This window comes from Medicago sativa, chromosome 6, assembly GCF_051527215.1.
Source record: "Medicago sativa cultivar Bolivia chromosome 6, Bolivia_mono, whole genome shotgun sequence".
In the NCBI taxonomy this organism is placed as follows: Eukaryota; Viridiplantae; Streptophyta; class Magnoliopsida; order Fabales; family Fabaceae; genus Medicago; species Medicago sativa.
Window position 1 is genome coordinate 10,594,863 of NC_140754.1, and position 18,415 is coordinate 10,613,277.

The window sequence follows — 18,415 nt, forward strand, 5'->3', positions numbered from 1 at the left end:
GTAAGATTCATAAAGTAATACGTAAGGAACAGAAAGTAAAGACATAATCCCATCCCGTTACGTATCAGAGCACCTAAGACACACTTGTGAGGAGTCCACTCACGACCGCAACTAATCCTGGTTACCTGCAAGTTACCCATACGAAGAGCAACATTTCCAAGCAGAGGGGTGAGATTTCTCAAACAATAATATTAAGCATATAAATCATATAAAGTACATTCAACAACTTAAACATCTTATAATTCATTAATCATATCTAATAACTTAAACTTCCTTAACTAGTGTCATTATCCTTCCTACATTAGTCATATACTTCATCAAGTAATCTCAATTATTATTCATAAAATATCTTATCTTAAATCATGATCATAAGCATCAATATCTAACACCAAATATAATCGTAAGCATCATCATATAATTCACATAAGTATCATTATCAAAACATAGCATTTATCGAAAGCAACTTCATAATCAAGTTCATAATCAACTTCATAAGCAAACATCATCCTTAAATCATAATCATCAAATCACAATCAAACTTCATAATCAAATCTCACTTAACTCGACAATGCGACTCAACTCGACTATGTAACTCTTAACATCTCAAATCATCTTAGCATCTTGACAACTTAACAACTTGACAGCTCGACAACTTCACATCTTAAATCATCTTAAAACTTCTTGATATGCAAATGCATGTGGTACCATTCAACAACATAAATGAGCGTAATTAGGCTCTTCAACATGTGAGCATAAAGCTGCCGGGCTTAAAGCCCCCAACGTAGTTTGAGCACAAAGGCTGCCGGGCCTAAAGCCCCCAACTTTAATGAGCACAAGGCTGCCGGGCCTAAAGCCCCCAACTTTAATGAGCACAAGGCTGCCGGGCCTAAAGCCCCCAACTTTAATGAGTATGCAATGGACTCAACTTCCTACAACTTAGACAACTTCATGAACATCTATGACATCATAACATCTTGATATCTTGACAACATAACATCTTAATAACTTGATGACTTCATAACGACTTGACGACTTAACAACTCTTATCATCTTAACGTCTTAACATCTTAACATCTTGACAACATATGGATCACATAAATAATTCATGTTATATCATAATATAACAATATCAAATGATAATAAACAACATCTTAAAACATCATATTCATCAATCATAAACAACTTCATATAATATCGTATTTAAACATCAACAATAATTCACTATGTATCTTTGTAAAAACATAATAAATTATCCACAATATATTTTCATGTCAAACCAAAACTACTGGAAAGATATCACAAATATCAACAACTTTCATGTTTACAACAAAGATCAATTCAAAACAGAAACATATGAACAAAACGCAAAAACATGAAACAGAGAAGGCTGTCACCGTACAATTTCGCTAAGACCTCCCTGTAGTATTTTCATCATAACTCAAAGACCAAACATCATTTTCACGTCAAACCAAAGCCACTAGAAAGCTAACAAAATTATCTAAAACTTTCATGTTTACTCCTAAGACCAATTCTGTACCGATCAATACCAGTTTTTATTTTAAATTCAGAAAAGTTGTGCTGAAAGTCCATAAAAATTCACTGTGACCTACGTGCAGTAATTTGACCATAACTCAAGTTCTATAAATCCTATTGACGTGAGACCAACGACATTAGAAAGCTAACATCCATACCTACAACTTTCGTGTTTACACCTGAACCCAGTTCGGAATTTAAACTTGTCAAACTGAGACAATAAAAACGCATTTTGCACATTGACAGCAAAATCGCAGTTCAGCTGCGATTTCGCTTTAGGGAAATCTTTTCCACTTCGTATTCGATCCAATACTCTCCAAACTTGACCCTAATCATTACCCTATGATTACCCTATCATTAGAACACTAATTATTCATCAACTTACTGTATGCAAATTCAAAGGGTTCTCAAATCTATTAACAACCTATTACAATTATTAAACCCTAATTCTTAAACTCACCAACATCTAATCCAATTTCATGGTTTTAACCTCAAAACTACATCCAATAATCATCCTATGGGTTATCTAAGGATTGTATACAATTTCTACATCAATTCAACAAGTTTTCATCATCTAATCATCAAATCTCTCTCAAAACCCTAATTCTCAAATTCTCACAAACTTTCCCCAACTTGTTAGATGCAATCTAATGATTTAACAACTTAATATTAATGCAAGATAGTCTCACCCTCACCTTAGATTAATTCCTGAATCAGCGGCAACGTTCTTCTTTCCTAAGGTCTTCTCCTCTTCTCTTGACTTTTCTCTCCTCTTCTCTTCTTTCTTGTTCTCCTCTTTTCCAAAAAGCGGTTTCCGGTAAACTCTTTCTAACCTAAACTTCTCTATTTATAATACTAAACGCTATTCCTAAATCTATTTTGGTCCAACAACTTATTCTTCTTTCTATTCTAACCCCCTTCTTATTTCTCTTACACCTCAAAACTACTCTATTCCTCATAATCTTATTTATTTCTAAATTAAATATATCTCTCCCGCACTTAATAATAATAATAATAATACACCAATAACAAATATATATCTAACAAATAACAAATATATTTCTACACCAAATAACAAATATATCTATAACAAATAACAAATATAATTCTACACCAAATAACAAATATATCTATAACAAATAACAAATATATTTCTACACCAAATAACAATTATATTATGCTAGTAAATACCAACATATAACATAACAAAATATCACATAAATCATGTAAATCATACCAATCATATAAATATATTCTAAAACTAATTAAAATAATTAAATAAAAAGAAGGGCGTTACAGTTGCTCTCTCATACTCCCTGCATTCTATAATGAGTGACTCATTTCTTATAAAAATATCTTAAAGTTAATGACCCTTTGTATGTTGTGGGTCATGATCACCTCCAAACTTTTTCATCTTGTATTGTCTTAAGTTGGATTTGTTTCTTCTTCTTTTTCAAAAACATAATTTATGGGTTTTATAAATTGGCAACCGTAGTCAAATTTTTGTTGCCCCCATGCTCGCCATTTCAAAGGGCAAGCAAAAAAAAATACTAAAAAAACCAACAATGGCTTGCTCGCCATTTCATATGTGGAACATGGAAAAAAAAATTAACATGTTCGCCATTTGAAAGAAAGAACAAGAAAAATACCTTAAATATTCATGCTCGCCAAATGAAATTAGGAACACACAGAGAAAGTCTGAGAAAGCCTGCAAGCTTGCAGAGGAGGGTTGAAAAAATGTGATGCTCGCCATTTCAAATGAAGAACAAGGGCATTTACAACAATAATTTTCAACTAGGGGCAGATATATCATTTTTTTTTGTGATAAGGGCAGAAAAAAAAAATTTCTTGATCAGTTTTGATTATGTTTTCGCTATGTTTTCTTTTGCACTATATAGCTCGTCCAAAAATAATTTTTTTGTTTAATACGACGACTTTAAGTTCACGTGTAGTACTACTGGAGTCACTGCTTTTTGACTAGACGACCTTGAATTAACAACACATCTGCTTGCTTCTCACTCTACATAATTATTTTGAATAATTGTTCTGAAATCGATCTCTGAATTGGTTTCCTAAATCCGTTGTTAGAAAGGTTTTGCTCTCACCATTTCATTCATTCTTTTCTGCCATTTTCTCATCCAATAAAATGGTGAATGAAAAGGACTCCAAAACCATCAGAGATAGTCTATCACAGTCTTCCTCATCCAATGTCAATCTTACCTCGGATCATTATTTTTCCTCCGGTATGTTTCTCTCCAGTTTCCTACAATGTTGACTTCATCATTATTTTTAACATTTAAATCTCACTCATTTATTTTTTTAAAGTTTTGAAAAAATCTCTATTTTTGACTTATAACTTCTACTATTTTTGAATAATAATCCATTTTTAGAAATACAAAGAAAAATCTGTTTTTTTTTTTTTAATATATAACAAACAGGCTTATTGATTCTCCTTTTTCTTTTATTTTTACTACAGCGTTTAGTCGAAAACGGGTGTTTTAAGGGTCCGTTTGGTTCGAGAGTTTTGGAGGGGAGGGGAGGGGAGGGGAGGGGAGATTTTTAATTTGAAGTGTTTGGTTCAATTTTTAGAAGGGGAGGGGAGGGGCGGGGAGGGAAGCAAATTTTATTGCACTGCCAAAATTATCCTTGTATTAATTTAAAATCTCAATATTATCCTTGTAACGACATTTATTATTATTAGGTTATATTATTTTGAAACAACTTTTACTATTATTAGGTTATAGATTACATTATCTTGTAACAACTTTTATTCCGTATTATTAACATTTTTTTCTTGTAACAACTTTTATTACTACTTGTAATTGTAACAACCCTATTACTAATCCATTATTTCATCGTCTACATCGTGTTGTTATCGATTACATCGTTATTGTTTCGTTACTTTATTATCCTTATTTAATTAAGTTTAAGGGTAAAACAGTAAAATAATTTTAAAATCTCTCCCCTCCCCTTGTGAACCAAACACACTTTTATTTAAAATATCTCCCCTCCCTTCCCCTCTGTTAAAATTCCTCCCTTCCCCTCCCCTCCCCTCCCCTCCTAATTCTCGAACCAAACGGAAGCTTCACCGAGGAAGATGCTCTTTCCTGCTTCACTTTAGATCTCTATAACGCTCTTCACAATGCTGGAATTACAGTTTTTAGACACGATCATGTGCTTCAAAGAGAAGATCACATTTCAACATCATTATCAAGTGCAATTGAAGAGTCTAAAATTTTTATAATTGTTTTCTCAAAAAATTATGCCAATTCGGGACGGTGCTTGGAAGAATTGGAAAGAATAGTGAATTGTGGTAGAACCATAGGAGAAGTGGTTGTTCCGGTTTTCTACCATGTAGGCCCTGCTGAAGTTCGTCATCAAACCGGAGAGTTTGGAATATCTTTTCAAAGTCTTTTGAACAAAACTTCAAACGAGGTAGAATTAGTTTTAAGTTGGAGAGCGGCTCTTCGTCGAGCAGCTAGCATAGCAGGGTTTATGATACTGAATTCCAGGTAATTTCGTTCAACACTTACTACTGTTCAAATATTTCAATCTTCATTGCAACTTTTTTAGGCAACAAAAATTTCTTCACACCCTCCATGTAGGAGGGGTGGATTCAGAAGTCAGGACTAAATTTTTGGCGTGACTAAGATGATAAAGTCAGAATCTGTTACATGAATTTGCCCAATGAAATCAAATATCATGTACTATTTCATTTCAACACACACATTCAACTATAATTTTGATACATGCTTTTGTAAACATTCTAGCTTCAACACATTCTATTTGTGTAGGAATGAAAGTGAGGTTATCGAAAGCATTGTTGGCAGAGTTTTACACTTGTTTAGTTTGAACCGTTCCTGGTCCGCGCCTACGCTTTCTATTTCAACAGAAGAACAATCAATCATACAGGAAGGTGATCATAGATTATTTTATTTTAAGTCTATTACATGAATTTAGTTTAAAGCCACACATTTATTTTAGACTTATATGCATTTTTGCTTATTTTAAATTTTCATTCATGGTCTGTGGAGTTTACATGACTACATTGATGGACCAATTTTTTAAATAGGGGAAAAAAAGTGCTTTTAACCTTTATTTGTTGATTCTCTCTTTTTCTTATTCTTTTTTATTGTAGCATCTAGGTGGCCGAGGCATGGACAGAAACCGATTCTCAGATTGGATCCGACTTCAAATTCGGTGGTTTTGGATCCAAACCCTAATCTGGTTTCGAGTCCAGAATCGGATCCAGTTTTAGATCTGGTGGTTTCAGACCCAAAACCGGATCCGGATCCAGAATCAAAACTAAAACCGGAACGAGTAAGGATTCACGACGTGTTCTTAAGTTTCAGAGGGGAGGACACTCGTTCTTCCTTCACTTCACATCTCTATGCGGCTCTTAAAAATTTCGGAATTAAGGTTTTTAGAGATGATAATGAGCTTCAAAGAGGAGATTACATTTCAACCTCATTATCACACGCAATTGAACAGTCTCGAATTTCTATAATTGTTTTCTCAAAAAATTATGCCAATTCGCGATGGTGTCTGAATGAATTGGAAAAAATAATGAAGTGTCGAAGAACCATTGGGCAAGTGGTTGTTCCAGTGTTTTACCATGTAGATCCCTCTGAAGTGCGTAATCAGAAAGGCGAGTTTGGAAGAGCGTTTGAAAGTCTTTTGAATAGAATTTTAAACGAGGTTGAATTGGCGCTAAGTTGGAAAGATGATCTTCGTGTGGCAGCTGGTCTTGCAGGATTTGTAGTTTTAAATTTCAGGTAATTTTAGTTAATAATAAGTAACACTGCTAATTGTGCAAACTAAACTAGAGTAACTAGCTTTAGGAAGGTCGAATTGATCGGATATACATATTTTAAATTCTGGTTGTATAATCATTGGTCAAAATTTAAATGTTCAGTTTGCCTAAGTACCTGAGTGGAGTTGCGTAACTCTTTGTTGATATAGATCATTTCATTTTACATAAAGTTTATTTACTTTCTATTTGAAGTGTTCAACTTATTAATAATAACTTAAATAAATTAAAATTGTGTAACTAATGCAAATTACATTTTAACTAGTATTAAGACCCGTGCGATGCACGGGAAGTTAGATATGACATTGATTAATAAATAAAGTAATCGTAAATGAAACAATAATAGTTGTAAGTGAGCATGAATTAACGTGTCCAAAATAAAACCAATAAAAACTTGAAGTAATTTAGAATTCTCGTTATCACATCGAATAGACAAATAAAAATAAGGTGTCAAACAATCTTGAGGTCCTTGCTTAATTTTGACAACTTTCCGCAATTTAGTGGTGGACGACCGAGTTTGACAATCAACGTCAGTATATGTTGCATCTGAGTCGGCGTTTCTCTTTCTCAAAGACTTGGATGGATGAGTATCTTTAGGAATAGAATTAGCTTCATCACCGAGAAGCTACATGAATAATAAACATTCATAGAAATAGTTAATTTAATAAGTTTTATGAATACTTTTAAAGTAGATATAAAGAATATTTAACTACCTTAATGTTATCATCAGTTTGGGGAGTAATAGGACCTATGATATCAACATCATCATCTTCCTTACCATTCGGAGGAGCAGCATGACACTCAATATAATACTTTTTCTTAAACTCATCATTGATTTCATTGTCATCGGACATCTTTTTGACTGCATGGGTATAAAACCTTTGTTCAACATTTTTTTGATTGATCTCCAGTTTGAAAAGCATTTCCTTATCACGTAAGGTGTCAAACTCGGTTGGATAATCATTTGTGGTCTTTTCCTGTTTTTGATTTGGATTAGTAAACAATTTTTTTTGAAAGGGATTAGTAAACAATTAAAACCAATGTTTATTGTTTTAATAATATAACATAAAAAATACAAAAGACAATATACTTAAGTTCATTATCAATACCATTTGTTCTTTTGCAGTCTTTCCAAAGTGCTGTGAAATAACTCCATCAAACAACACAAAGGTAGTTGACCCACTATCATCCATAACATGAATGTGCACCATAAACCTAAAATGAAAAATGAATATACATGAAAGATTTAATAACCTTATAAGGAATCACTAACCAAAAAAATCAGTGACCAAAAGAATAAAAGTGGTGATGATGCAACTTGTCGTTTATATAATCATGTACATAGTAAGTTATTAGAAAGAAAAAAAAATTGAAATTAGATTTGCTAATTATATAAGTAACCAAATAGAAAGAATAATTGAGTTTAGCTTAAAAAACATGAGTGAATCATAAGAAAAATTAATATCGAAAACGTTACCTTTTTGTAGCATCGACTAATGTATCACATTTTTCACAAAAGTGTTTTGTACAAACAGGTTCAACCTTCTTGAAACACTTATCACATGAAACGTAGCACCACTTCTTATTGGTGTCTATGTCAATAATTTTAGCCAAGACAACACATGCACCCACCTGCATAGTTATTAAATTTATTTTAAGAATAATAATTAGAAAATTAAAACACAAAGATATGGATTAAGAATTATTTAACAACATAGTATAATAGTATAAGTCAAAGCAAATCAACATAAAGTTGTAGACCTGTTTAGTTTGTGTAATATCTGAAATTGTCATGTTTTTTGTTTGGAGTAGATCATTAGACAAAGAAAGTGAAGATTGTGCTATCATCTGGGTGACCCCTTGGGTCAAAGATGCATTGCCAGTTTCCATTCTATCGTAAAATATAAGAAAATCATACTTAACAAAAACAAAAAAACTTTCAATAATTATCAATATAATATATGTGTAATAACGATAGGTTAGTGCATACCCTTTCTTGTAGGTGCAACATTCTTCAATGTTGGGATTTATAAGCAACTTGGTTTCATTGAATGCATTGGCAATCTCATACATACCTATTAAAATGATACACCAAAAGGTATTAAGTAATATATATCATTAACAATACAAAGAAATTAAAAATAATTACCTTTAAAAAGATAATCTAATTACCACCAAAAACTTTAAGTCGACATAGATGCATAACAACTACAATAGGAAAAGTATTTCCATTTGTGCTCATATAGCTATTCATTTGTTCAGCAAAATGACCCCATAAAGTACAAATGATTGTATTGCTCCTGAAATTTACAAAATAATTTTTATTAGACTAAGAATAATAATTAAAAAAACATCTATATATGTAGTTAGAACAAAGATAAAAAAAAACTCCACTAACTCAAGGTCTTCAAGCATCAAGTCCAAGATTTTAGTCATTCTTCCTTTTACTTGAACATCCTTAATGTCAGTCGTTCCAACCACATGGCCAATGACATCTAAAAATAAACATGGTTGCAGAATCATAAAGAAGAAATCATAAAAATCTAAAAATAAGTTAATATTTAATTTGTAATTTTAGTATAAAGTACTAACCCATTAAAACATCGTTATCAGTACCACCAATAATGTCCTGAAATTTTGTGAAGTTGAACAAATTTGCAGGAATTTTATCATAAGATGTTTTGGTTATAACAGTGCTTCCTATCAAAGTTAGCTTGTATTTGTGATTTGTTGGCTTAAAATTTCCTTTATTAAATTGGACCAAGAACTTTTCTATAGTATATGAAGCACCCTCTTCAATAGAATCTCCAAGTTGTTTGAAATCCTTGCTTTTAATAGAAGCTTGTATCTTTGACAACTGAAATAAATAAAATATTATGTGAATTTATGTGAATAAAAAGATAATGAGAATTATAAAACTGAAACAAATTCTTTAAAAATAAATAAAGGTGAAACATAAAAAAACAATGATATAATCTTATCAACACGTCCATAGTATGGACAATCATGAATCAAATTAAAAAACTTCTTTTATTATCAATTTATAATAGTTTAGGTTGTTTTTCGGGTGTGTTTTGGGCAGACCTGTTAGATGCGGCTGTGCAGTTTGGCTGTTTAATTTTTTTTTTTAACAGAGTCACCCAAAAAGAAAGTGTAGTGAATTCAAAATAACAAAGAAGATTATAGTGGAGGAACAGGAACCCCGCGCACCCAAAAACTGCACAGCACCAACCAAAACAAATAAATCCCCACCTCTAAATTTAATAGGCTAATCGTTTAAATTTAATAGGCTAATTGTTTTACTAACATGTTCATATATGGTTCTTTTAATTTAATAGGCTAATTTAACTGCGATGAAAAACAGAAGATACAACTTGTGAAATACATGAATAAATCAATGATCTTTAATAACAAAAATGGATAGGTATAATAGAACCATATAAAAGTATATAGAGGCATGCTGTTTCATCACACATAACACAAACATGTTATAGTAATTCAATACTGGATGCCTCTTTTGGTTTGTTGAAATCAGGAATTTTCCAAAGATTAACTATACGAACACGTATCTTCTAATCGATTTTTCCAGCAACAATGTCATCAATATCAGTAATATGAGAAGCCATTATTCAATCTACATAGAATTGAAAAGAAATAAATCATGGAAAGGTAGACAAAGTTAAAAATATTAATAGAGAGATACTTTAATCGTTGATATAAAAAAGAAGTTAGAAATAAAAAAAGAGATTCAAAGCAAAAAAATATGACGTACGATTAATTTGAAGCAAGATGATTTAATCGAAGGAAGAAGGATGAAGTATGACTTATAAATCCTATTTGATGTTACTTATATTTTGGCATAAAGTGGCACAGATGTAGACAGAGTTAGTTACCAAAGACAAACGTTAGATGAGGATTTTTTTTCTTTGGTGGCACAAATTTAATGAGAAATTTTAGAAAAACATAGTTAAAAAAAAACAAAAAAAAACATATGGGGATCGGTGTTTATATTGCCAAATAAATAGAGAAAATAGCATTACCAAAAAAATAGAGAAAATAGAAAACAAACTATGATGTTCATCAAACAAAAAACAAAATAAGATTATGAAAGGAAAAAAAAAACTAAGATTATAAAAAAAAAAACGTATTTAGTAGTTTATGGCACAAATTTAACAAAAGTTTGTTCAATTGCTTAAATATATATTATTAAATAATAATGTGAAAGAAAAACAAAATAAAATTATGAAAGAAAAAAAACGAAAAAAAAACTAAGATTATGGAAGAAAAAAAAACATATTTAGTAGTTTATGGCACAAATTTAGCAATAGTTTGTTCAATTGCTTAAATATATATTAAATAATAATAACAATAATGAGTTGTCAATATTAAATTTAGCAAAAGTTTGTTCAATTGCTTAAATATATATTAAATAATAATAAGAATAATGATGTGTCAATATTAAAATGACAAAATTAACCTCAAATTTTGGCTCCAAAAAGCTGTCTAAGAAACTTAAGACCTTTTATAAATAAGATGTTCAAAACTAATATTACGTTTTTTATGTTCAGATATACACCTTTGTTCCTTTTTAATTGTATTTATAACTTCCACTTTTCTTTGGTCCAATTTTTTTTTAGGAATGAAAGTGAAGCAATCAATGACATTGTTGAAAGTATTTCACGTTTGCTTGACAAAACAGACTTGTTTATTGCTAATTATCCAGTGGGCGTGGAATCTCGGGTACGAGATGTGATTCGGTTGCTAGACATACAGCGACCCAATGATGTTGTACTACTAGGGATATGGGGTATGGGAGGTGTTGGTAAAACTACATTAGCCAAAGCCATATACAACAGAATTGGTCGCAATTTTGAGGGTAGGAGCTTCCTTGCAAATATTAGGGAAGTTTGGGAGCAAAATGTTGGACCGGTTGACCTACAAAAACAACTTCTCTTTGATATTTGCAAAGAAACGAAAACTAAGATACAAAGCATTGAGTCAGGGAAAAGTATACTAAAGGGTAGATTCTTCCATAAAAGAGTACTTCTAATACTTGATGATGTGAATACATTTGAACAACTAAATGCATTGTGTGGAAGTCGTACCTGGCTTGGTTCAGGGAGCAGAATAATCATCACAAGTAGAGATATGAACATACTTAGAGGTAATAGAGTTGACCAACTTTACAAAATGAAAGAAATGGACGGAAGCGAATCAATTGAGCTCTTTAGTTGGCATGCATTCAAGCAAGTGAGTCCAAGAGAAGATTTTTCTGAAATTTCAAGAAATGTAGTTTAGTATTCTGGGGGATTGCCACTAGCTCTGGAAGTTCTTGGATCCTATTTGTTTGAATTGGGGTTAGCAGAGTGGAAGTGTGTATTAGAAAAAATCAAAAGAATTCCTAATGATCAAGTACAAAAGAAGTTAAATATAAGCTATGATGCTTTAAATGATGACACCGAGAAAGAAATATTCCTTGACATAGCTTGTTTCTTTATTGGGATGGACAGGAATGATGTTATACATATATTAAATGGTAGCGAACTTTTTGCAGAAATTGGATTAAGTGTCCTTGTTGAGCGAAGCCTTGTAACTGTTGATGATAGGAACAGACTTGCAATGCATGATTTGCTAAGAGATATGGGAAGAGAAATCGTTCGTGAGAAGTCACCAAAAGAGCCTGAGGAGCGTAGCAGGTTATGGTTTAATAAGGACGTGCTCGATGTATTATCAGAACACACTGTAAGAATTCATATACTTATTTTTTGTTCCAGTTTTATAATAATCTAAAGTTTAGTGAAGTAAAACAAACATTTGTGTCGATTGTTATCATTTATATGTTCTGTTGGTTATCACAAGAACTTCAAACATTAGTGTGGTTGAGATTTGAAAATTAGTTTGGCTGTGAATCGTTTTGTGCTTCCCAGCCTCTAGTGACATATTCAATTCAATGACAAGTTTTTTTTATCTGTCTTGTATCTTTTATCTGTGCATATTTTACTTTCTCCCATCATATTTCATAGGGAACAAAAGCTGTTGAGGGACTAGCTTTGAAATTGCCAACAACAAATGAAAAATGCTTTAGTACCAAAACATTCAAGAAGATGAAAAAACTCAGACTGCTTCAACTTGCTGGTGTACAATTTGAGGGGGACTTTGAATATTTTTCAAGAAATCTGATATGGCTTTCTTGGAATGGATTTCCTTTGAAATGCATTCCTTCGAGTTTTTATCAAGAAAAATTAGTTGCCATTGAGTTAGTAAACAGCAATGTCAATCATGTGTGGGAAGAGCCCCAGGTATTAATTACAACCTAAATCTTGTTCAAAGTCTTTGATGTAGTTAAAAGAAGGGAAATCATGGATTCCAATCGTTAATATTTAGTTAAATAGGTTTTAAATTTGAATTTCAAACTAATATATCATGTTAAATTTTTGAACTCTCTGAAGAATGCTCATACATGACTTTTATTAATTTCTGCAAACATTATATACAAAAAAGAAGCCTTGTTCCAGTATTTTTTGCAAACGTAATGCCAAACCAAAATGTATATTGCTATTAAAAACAATTGATGTTGCAATAAATTAAATAGTTTAATTTCTATTATCAAGGTAACTGATACATTGTAATTTCTTGCATTTATTTTTAATGCTACATTTCTAAGTTTTCTTTATAACATTTCTGTTCTTGCAGAGGCTAGAGAAGCTGAAAATTCTCAATCTTAGTCATTCTCATTATCTGAAAAAAACCCCAGACTTTTCAAACATGCCTAATCTTGAACAGTTAATACTCACAGATTGTCCAAAGTTGTCTGAAGTTTCCCATACTATTGGAGATCTCAATAAAATAATTCTAATAAATTTAGAGGATTGTATTAAGCTTCAAAGCCTTCCAAGAAGTATCTATAAGCTGAAATCACTACAAACTCTTATTCTTTCTGGGTGTTTAGTGATTGACAAATTGGAAGAAGATTTGGAACAGATGGAATCTTTAACCACCTTGGTTGCAAATAACACTGCAATAGGAAGAGTGCCGTTTTCAATTGTAAGGTTAAAAAATATTGGATTTATCTCTTTGTGCGGATATGAAGGATTTTCAAGTGATGTATTTCCAGCTATCATTTCGTCTTGGATGTCACCAACAAATAACCTCCCATTTCCATTTCAAACATCTGTTGCCATGTCATCTCTTGTTTCTTTAGATGTACCAAGTAGTAGTTCCCATAAACTATCATCTTTTTCGAACCAACTTCCAAGGCTTCGAAGTCTTTGGGTGGATTGCAATTCTGAAGATCAACTTTGTCTTGATGCAAAAATAATTTTGGATGCTCTATGTGCTACAAATTCTAAAGAATTGGAATCAACTGAAACTACATCACAAGAATCCAATATGACTACTTCTAAACTAATCCAGTACGACAACCCAGTGTTCCATCCAGGATCAAAGCATTCACTGAAGTCTCTTTTAATTCAAATGGGAACGAATTGTCAAGTTGCCAATATTCTGAAAGAGATAATTTTACAGGTTTGACATACTCTCACTGTCCCCATCCTCATACATTTGAATTTTTATAGTGTAAGTATATACCTATGCATGTGTGTATACAATTATTTTTACTATAGATGTAAAACAATAAAAAATGATAATAATGAAATTCTTAACATGTTTATTTTTAAACAGTCTTCGAAATTCCAAAAAATTTTGCTATCAGTCATAATGACTGCTCTTTTGACCCTCCCCTATTTGCTCTTTAAGCCTATAAAACAATAATGGGAGATATCCCCTGAAGGGCTTATAAACCCAAAAGAAACCGTTCGGGACTTTTGACTTTGGGGGCCAAAAAAGCAAAATTCATCCGTCATTGCTAGCTTACTGACACATGTGGAATAATTGATAAGGTGATATTACTATACGTCAATTAAATTTTAAGACTATCTTTACTTTTCCAGAATATGGATGGTAACAGGAGTGGTGGTTGTTTCCTCCCCAGAGATAGTTATCCAAATTGGTTAACCTATAGTTCTGAAGGTTCTTCTTTAACTTTTATAGTTCCTAATGTGGAAGGGCGTAACTTGAAGACAATGATGTGCATTGTAATATCCCGCCTGTTAGTATCAGAATATTACCAGTCGATCGTGCCAGAGGATTAATGTTGCAGAAAGAAAGTTTGAAGGAAACATTAATTAAGAGATGTCAGTTTAATACGACTTATGCAGCAGTGTCAAGCTAGATACGCTTAAGACAAGGGCAAAGAGGTAATTGCACGCCAAAGGATATTTATTTGGAATTGGACCCAAAATCTTCATTATTTCTTTGTCTTTCTCACTCTAGGTTAGAACAATTTTCTTGTGCTCTCTCCTCTCTCTAAGAACCGATCCTCCTTCTTCTTTGGGAGCAAACCAAAGATCAAGATCATGCAAGCAAGAGAACAAGCAAGCTTTGAGTGTGTACGAACAAGTCTCATCATCTTGTTTTTCCTTTTCTTCAAGAGTAGAGATTCTAGGGTTTGGTGTAGAGCTTAAGGAAGCTTGAAGTTCACTTCTTTTGTGCAAGGTGAGTTCCATAGATAGATTATCTACCTTTGGGTTTGATTAATCTTGTAGAAAATCATGATTTATGTTAGTTTAGAGTTTATGGAACTTTAGTACCCCAAGCCAATCCTAGGTGAGTATATGTTGAAATTGCCATGAGTTATGTTAAAATAAGTCTATATATGTTGTTGGATGTATTTGGTGCATTACAGGGTCGAATTGGACGAGTTTTGGGTCGAAAATGGCGAAAACCCGCAGCCGAAACACGCGAACACGCAAGCTTCGGAGCGCTGCGCCTGTACAAGGGCGCTAGGCGCCCACACACAGAGAGCCAGCGCTAGGCGCCCCAACCCTGGCGCCAGGCGCCCCAGACAGGACAACGTTCGCGTTGTTCTGCGCTCGGGTGCTTGGGGGCAGTCGCGTGGGGGTCCGTAGCGATCGTTTCGGTGTATTCTTGTACTGTTTTTACTTATCTTTCTACTGGAACAAGCTTGGCTTTATCAAATCATGAAATTTATAAACGGCTCGTAACTTGGGTTTATGGCATTTTCGGTCTTTAGAAAGTATTGAAAATTTGCACACATCGTCAATTGATCCTTGCATCATTAATCATGGCAATCTTAGCATGTATCACGAGGATGGCTCAAGAGAGTTTAAGCATGATGGGGTAGTGATGAACTAAAATGGGAAATGAAATTAGAGCCTTGACATAGCTTGTCAAGAACTAGAATAGCTTATAAGGAAATAGAATGTTAGGTATGAGTAGTATGCTTGCGTAGATGCGAAGTGGTATAGAGTATTCTCTTCGCATAGAAGTTAGAGTGCCATACGAGTATGTCAAGACGTGAATGGATTAGACATCTATTCACATAGCAAGTTAGGGAAGCATATAGTTTACCTCTAGTTGGATCGTATAGGAATCCGAGGTAAAAGAGATAGCACGTATAGATTTAATACTTATGCGTTTATAGACTAAGACTTTAATAAAGCTGTGAAGCGATTAGATATCTATTCACAAAGAAAGCTTTAATAAGATGTAGTGGTCGTGTCTCTTGTGTCCACACTAGGTTGGTTCAAGAGGTTTCCATTAGGTGAAACGGGGTTAGCCGTAAGGATCCCGCACGTCACTGCAGGAGTGCCGTTGGTTATACCTTAGATAGGTTTCCATCGGATAGATAGGGATTGCGCTCGGGGTTACTCCACTCGGGGCTTTCCGTAAAATGAACTCAGATTATAGCTGTTTGCTAAACGCTAACTTAATGAATGAATCTGACTATGCATATTATTAGATATATTTATGTTATGTCATAGAGCCTTGACGTAGATCGTCAAGAATTAGTAGAGCCTTGACGTAGATCGTCAAGAATAGTAGAACATAGACGTAGAACGTCAAAACTAGTATGATAGTAAGATAGAATATGTTGTTAGATACGACATAGTTATGCATAGAGCAAGTATAGAGAAAGATATGCCGAAGAAGATCTTAGGTTTCCCCTAATCGTATGATTATAGTATGCTTAGGCCTCGATACGTAGAGCGTATTCTTGGCATTGCGGTTTTAGATTCCCCTCGACCGCCATGACACGTATAGGAAGTGAAGCCTATAACAAGTGAGATAAGACTATGACGGCCATAGTATGCACGACCGTCTAAGTATGCAAGTCCCCACACACGTATAATCAACTGTCAGGTTGTATTTTTAGACACGTGGTGACCGTAGGTTTCCCCTGAGGTTGCCTATAGCCTAGGATTTAGGGGAACTCACTGAGACATTATGTCTCATCCCAATCCTTATTTGTTTCAGATAAACAGGTTGGACTAGCAAGCTAGTAGCCGAATGGATGATGCGACAAGTGTTCGTTCGTACCTGCTGCAGGATGATGTGGATAATCAAGGATGCATTTGTATTATTTTTTTTAGAGAAGTTGTGTTGTATTAAGATTATGTACGAACGCATTTGGTTGTATATTCATTCATTTGTAGTTATTGTTGTAAATTTTTAATGTATCCAGTACTAAACTAACGCACATGCTAGACTTTCTAGATACGTCTAGTGTGGGTGTAACATGCATTGTCTATACTTCAACCCCGAATAACATATCATCTATTGGCCTTAAAAACGTGTTAGTGAAAAATTACACAAAGGCCACCATTCAGCTTTATAAGAGTAAAGCATTAGTCTCCTTTGAAGAGGAAGAGGGGCAGAGGGTAGTATCAAGTATAGAACCTGGTAACAAAGTGGAGCTTGTTTTTGTTTTCGAGAATGATTTCATTGTGAAGAAGACAACAATTTATCTTGTCTATGATGAACCAGTTTCGAAAACAATGGAGTTGTATCATGTACCAGATTTGAATGCAATTGCTCGTAGTAATGATGAAAATGAACGCCCTGTCAAGAGATTCTCTACTGAAGAGGAGCCCACTGACGACTTCAATCCGAACAGAAAGAAGAAAAGCCGAGTGGAATGAATCAATGAAAGATAGTAAAGCAATGGCCAAGCAAAAATCAATTCTTATGGTGACTGTAAACTTGTTTATTGGCAACAATTGTTTTCCATTTCTGGCTGAAGTTTCTAGATTTTATCCATGGTGACTGGTGAAAGATTTTAATTTGTTCTGTTACAATTCTTCCATGTAATGTACCATTTAAATTTCTTTTGACAAAATGGACTCAATAGCGATAGCATTCAAATGTTTAGCAAACTTCTGTAGCCCTAAATAATAGGATATACGACTGCCAATAAGAAACTCGGATTTGCGCAATGAGCATTTTACCACAATCTCTGCATCAAACTCCATGGTTATTTTGCTCAAGCTAATTTTCTTAGCTACAGCAACCTTCATAACTTTAATTTTTTAGCAAACATTTATTTAGTGTGAGGCGCTCTCCATATAGTCTCTGAAAGAGTTGTAACATATAAATGTGTATTAACAAATTGGACAAGACGTTTGTTCAAAAAAACAAATTGGACAAGACCATCACCAACCTTGTTTGGAGGACTTCTTTAGTCCTAAATGATAATAGTATATATGGCTGATTGCCTTCCAAAAAGAAACACTAATTTGTGCATTATTTTACCACATATTATTTTGGTTGGCCTGATTGAACTCTTTAACATGGTTAAGGCTTCTGTATCAATAGATATGGAGGCAACTTTTCACCTTGCATTGCTACTAAAAGACTTCCCATGTTTTCAGAGGTACATTTCCGGACGGTAAAAAATAATAATTTGTGTGTATATATGTGAACTACCAATCTTGCTGCTAAGTAGATCAGTACTTTTGGGGTATGAACCCCAAATTTGAAGAGAGCCAGACTAAGTTACTTAAAGGGGTGAGGATATTATTGTAGAGTAATGCTCCACTCACTTTATATTATTGGCTTAAATTATGGTAGATCTTACATTTAAGAATGAGTTTTATTTAAAGTGGTGCGGTTTGGATCAGTGTAGAGGTAAAATATTGTCCGATTCAAAATAAAAATCATATGTGGTTCGGTTCGGTCTTCATGATTATTTCAAAATAAAAATCATATGTGGTT

At 33.2% G+C, this 18,415-nt stretch overlaps 3 protein-coding genes across 4 annotated transcripts; 2 read left to right on the forward strand and 1 right to left on the reverse strand.

Moving 5' to 3' along the window:
• Nucleotides 1–4,600: 4,600 nt before the first annotated feature.
• On the forward strand, nucleotides 4,601–17,572 carry LOC146912749 (uncharacterized). 2 transcript variants are annotated; one of them, XR_015016874.1, is made up of 8 exons: nucleotides 4,601–5,045; nucleotides 5,328–5,449; nucleotides 5,672–6,308; nucleotides 10,981–12,085; nucleotides 12,367–12,642; nucleotides 13,037–13,867; nucleotides 14,293–14,896; nucleotides 16,679–16,870. XR_015016874.1 is itself a non-coding variant. In XM_085722242.1 (8 exons), the coding sequence occupies exons 4-8, from the start codon at nucleotides 11,846–11,848 to the stop codon at nucleotides 17,341–17,343; spliced, it is 1,899 nt and encodes a 632-aa protein (XP_085578368.1). In that variant the 5' UTR covers nucleotides 4,601–5,045; nucleotides 5,328–5,449; nucleotides 5,672–6,308; nucleotides 10,981–11,845; the 3' UTR covers nucleotides 17,344–17,572. The 2 variants fall into 2 exon arrangements, 1 of the variants encoding a protein (XP_085578368.1); XM_085722242.1 differs by lacking the exon at nucleotides 16,679–16,870 and adding an exon at nucleotides 16,929–17,572 and having other exon boundaries at nucleotides 14,293–14,429.
• Nucleotides 6,351–9,969, reverse strand: LOC146912750 (replication protein A 70 kDa DNA-binding subunit B-like). The gene is made up of 11 exons (XM_085720778.1): nucleotides 9,937–9,969; nucleotides 8,936–9,200; nucleotides 8,742–8,838; nucleotides 8,516–8,643; nucleotides 8,334–8,418; nucleotides 8,105–8,234; nucleotides 7,821–7,975; nucleotides 7,453–7,558; nucleotides 7,057–7,320; nucleotides 6,873–6,968; nucleotides 6,351–6,410 (listed from the first exon to the last, which is right to left on the reverse strand). Exons 1-11 carry the CDS (start codon nucleotides 9,967–9,969, stop codon nucleotides 6,351–6,353), a joined length of 1,419 nt encoding a protein of 472 aa, XP_085576904.1.
• On the forward strand, nucleotides 10,005–11,641 carry LOC146912751 (disease resistance protein RUN1-like). Its single transcript, XM_085720779.1, has 2 exons — nucleotides 10,005–10,012; nucleotides 10,981–11,641. Exons 1-2 carry the CDS (start codon nucleotides 10,005–10,007, stop codon nucleotides 11,639–11,641), a joined length of 669 nt encoding a protein of 222 aa, XP_085576905.1.
• Nucleotides 17,573–18,415: the final 843 nt, after the last annotated feature.

Excerpts from the sequence above, each read along its gene's own strand:
- LOC146912750 (XM_085720778.1), bottom strand. The coding sequence starts at position 9,969 with ATGGCTTCTCATATTACTGATATTGATGACATT. Across the intron at positions 8,419-8,515 it reads TCGACTTAAAGTTTTTGGTG|GTATGTATGAGATTGCCAAT; the intron begins GTAATTAGATTA and ends TCATTTTAATAG. Across the intron at positions 8,235-8,333 it reads TGTTGCACCTACAAGAAAGG|AATGGAAACTGGCAATGCAT; the intron begins GTATGCACTAAC and ends ATTTTACGATAG.
- LOC146912749 (XM_085722242.1), top strand. The coding sequence starts at position 11,846 with ATGGACAGGAATGATGTTATACATATATTAAATGGTAGCGAACTTTTT. Across the intron at positions 12,086-12,366 it reads ATGTATTATCAGAACACACT|GGAACAAAAGCTGTTGAGGG; the intron begins GTAAGAATTCAT and ends CATATTTCATAG. Across the intron at positions 14,430-16,928 it reads CGTAACTTGAAGACAATGAT|TGTGGGTGTAACATGCATTG; the intron begins GTGCATTGTAAT and ends AGATACGTCTAG.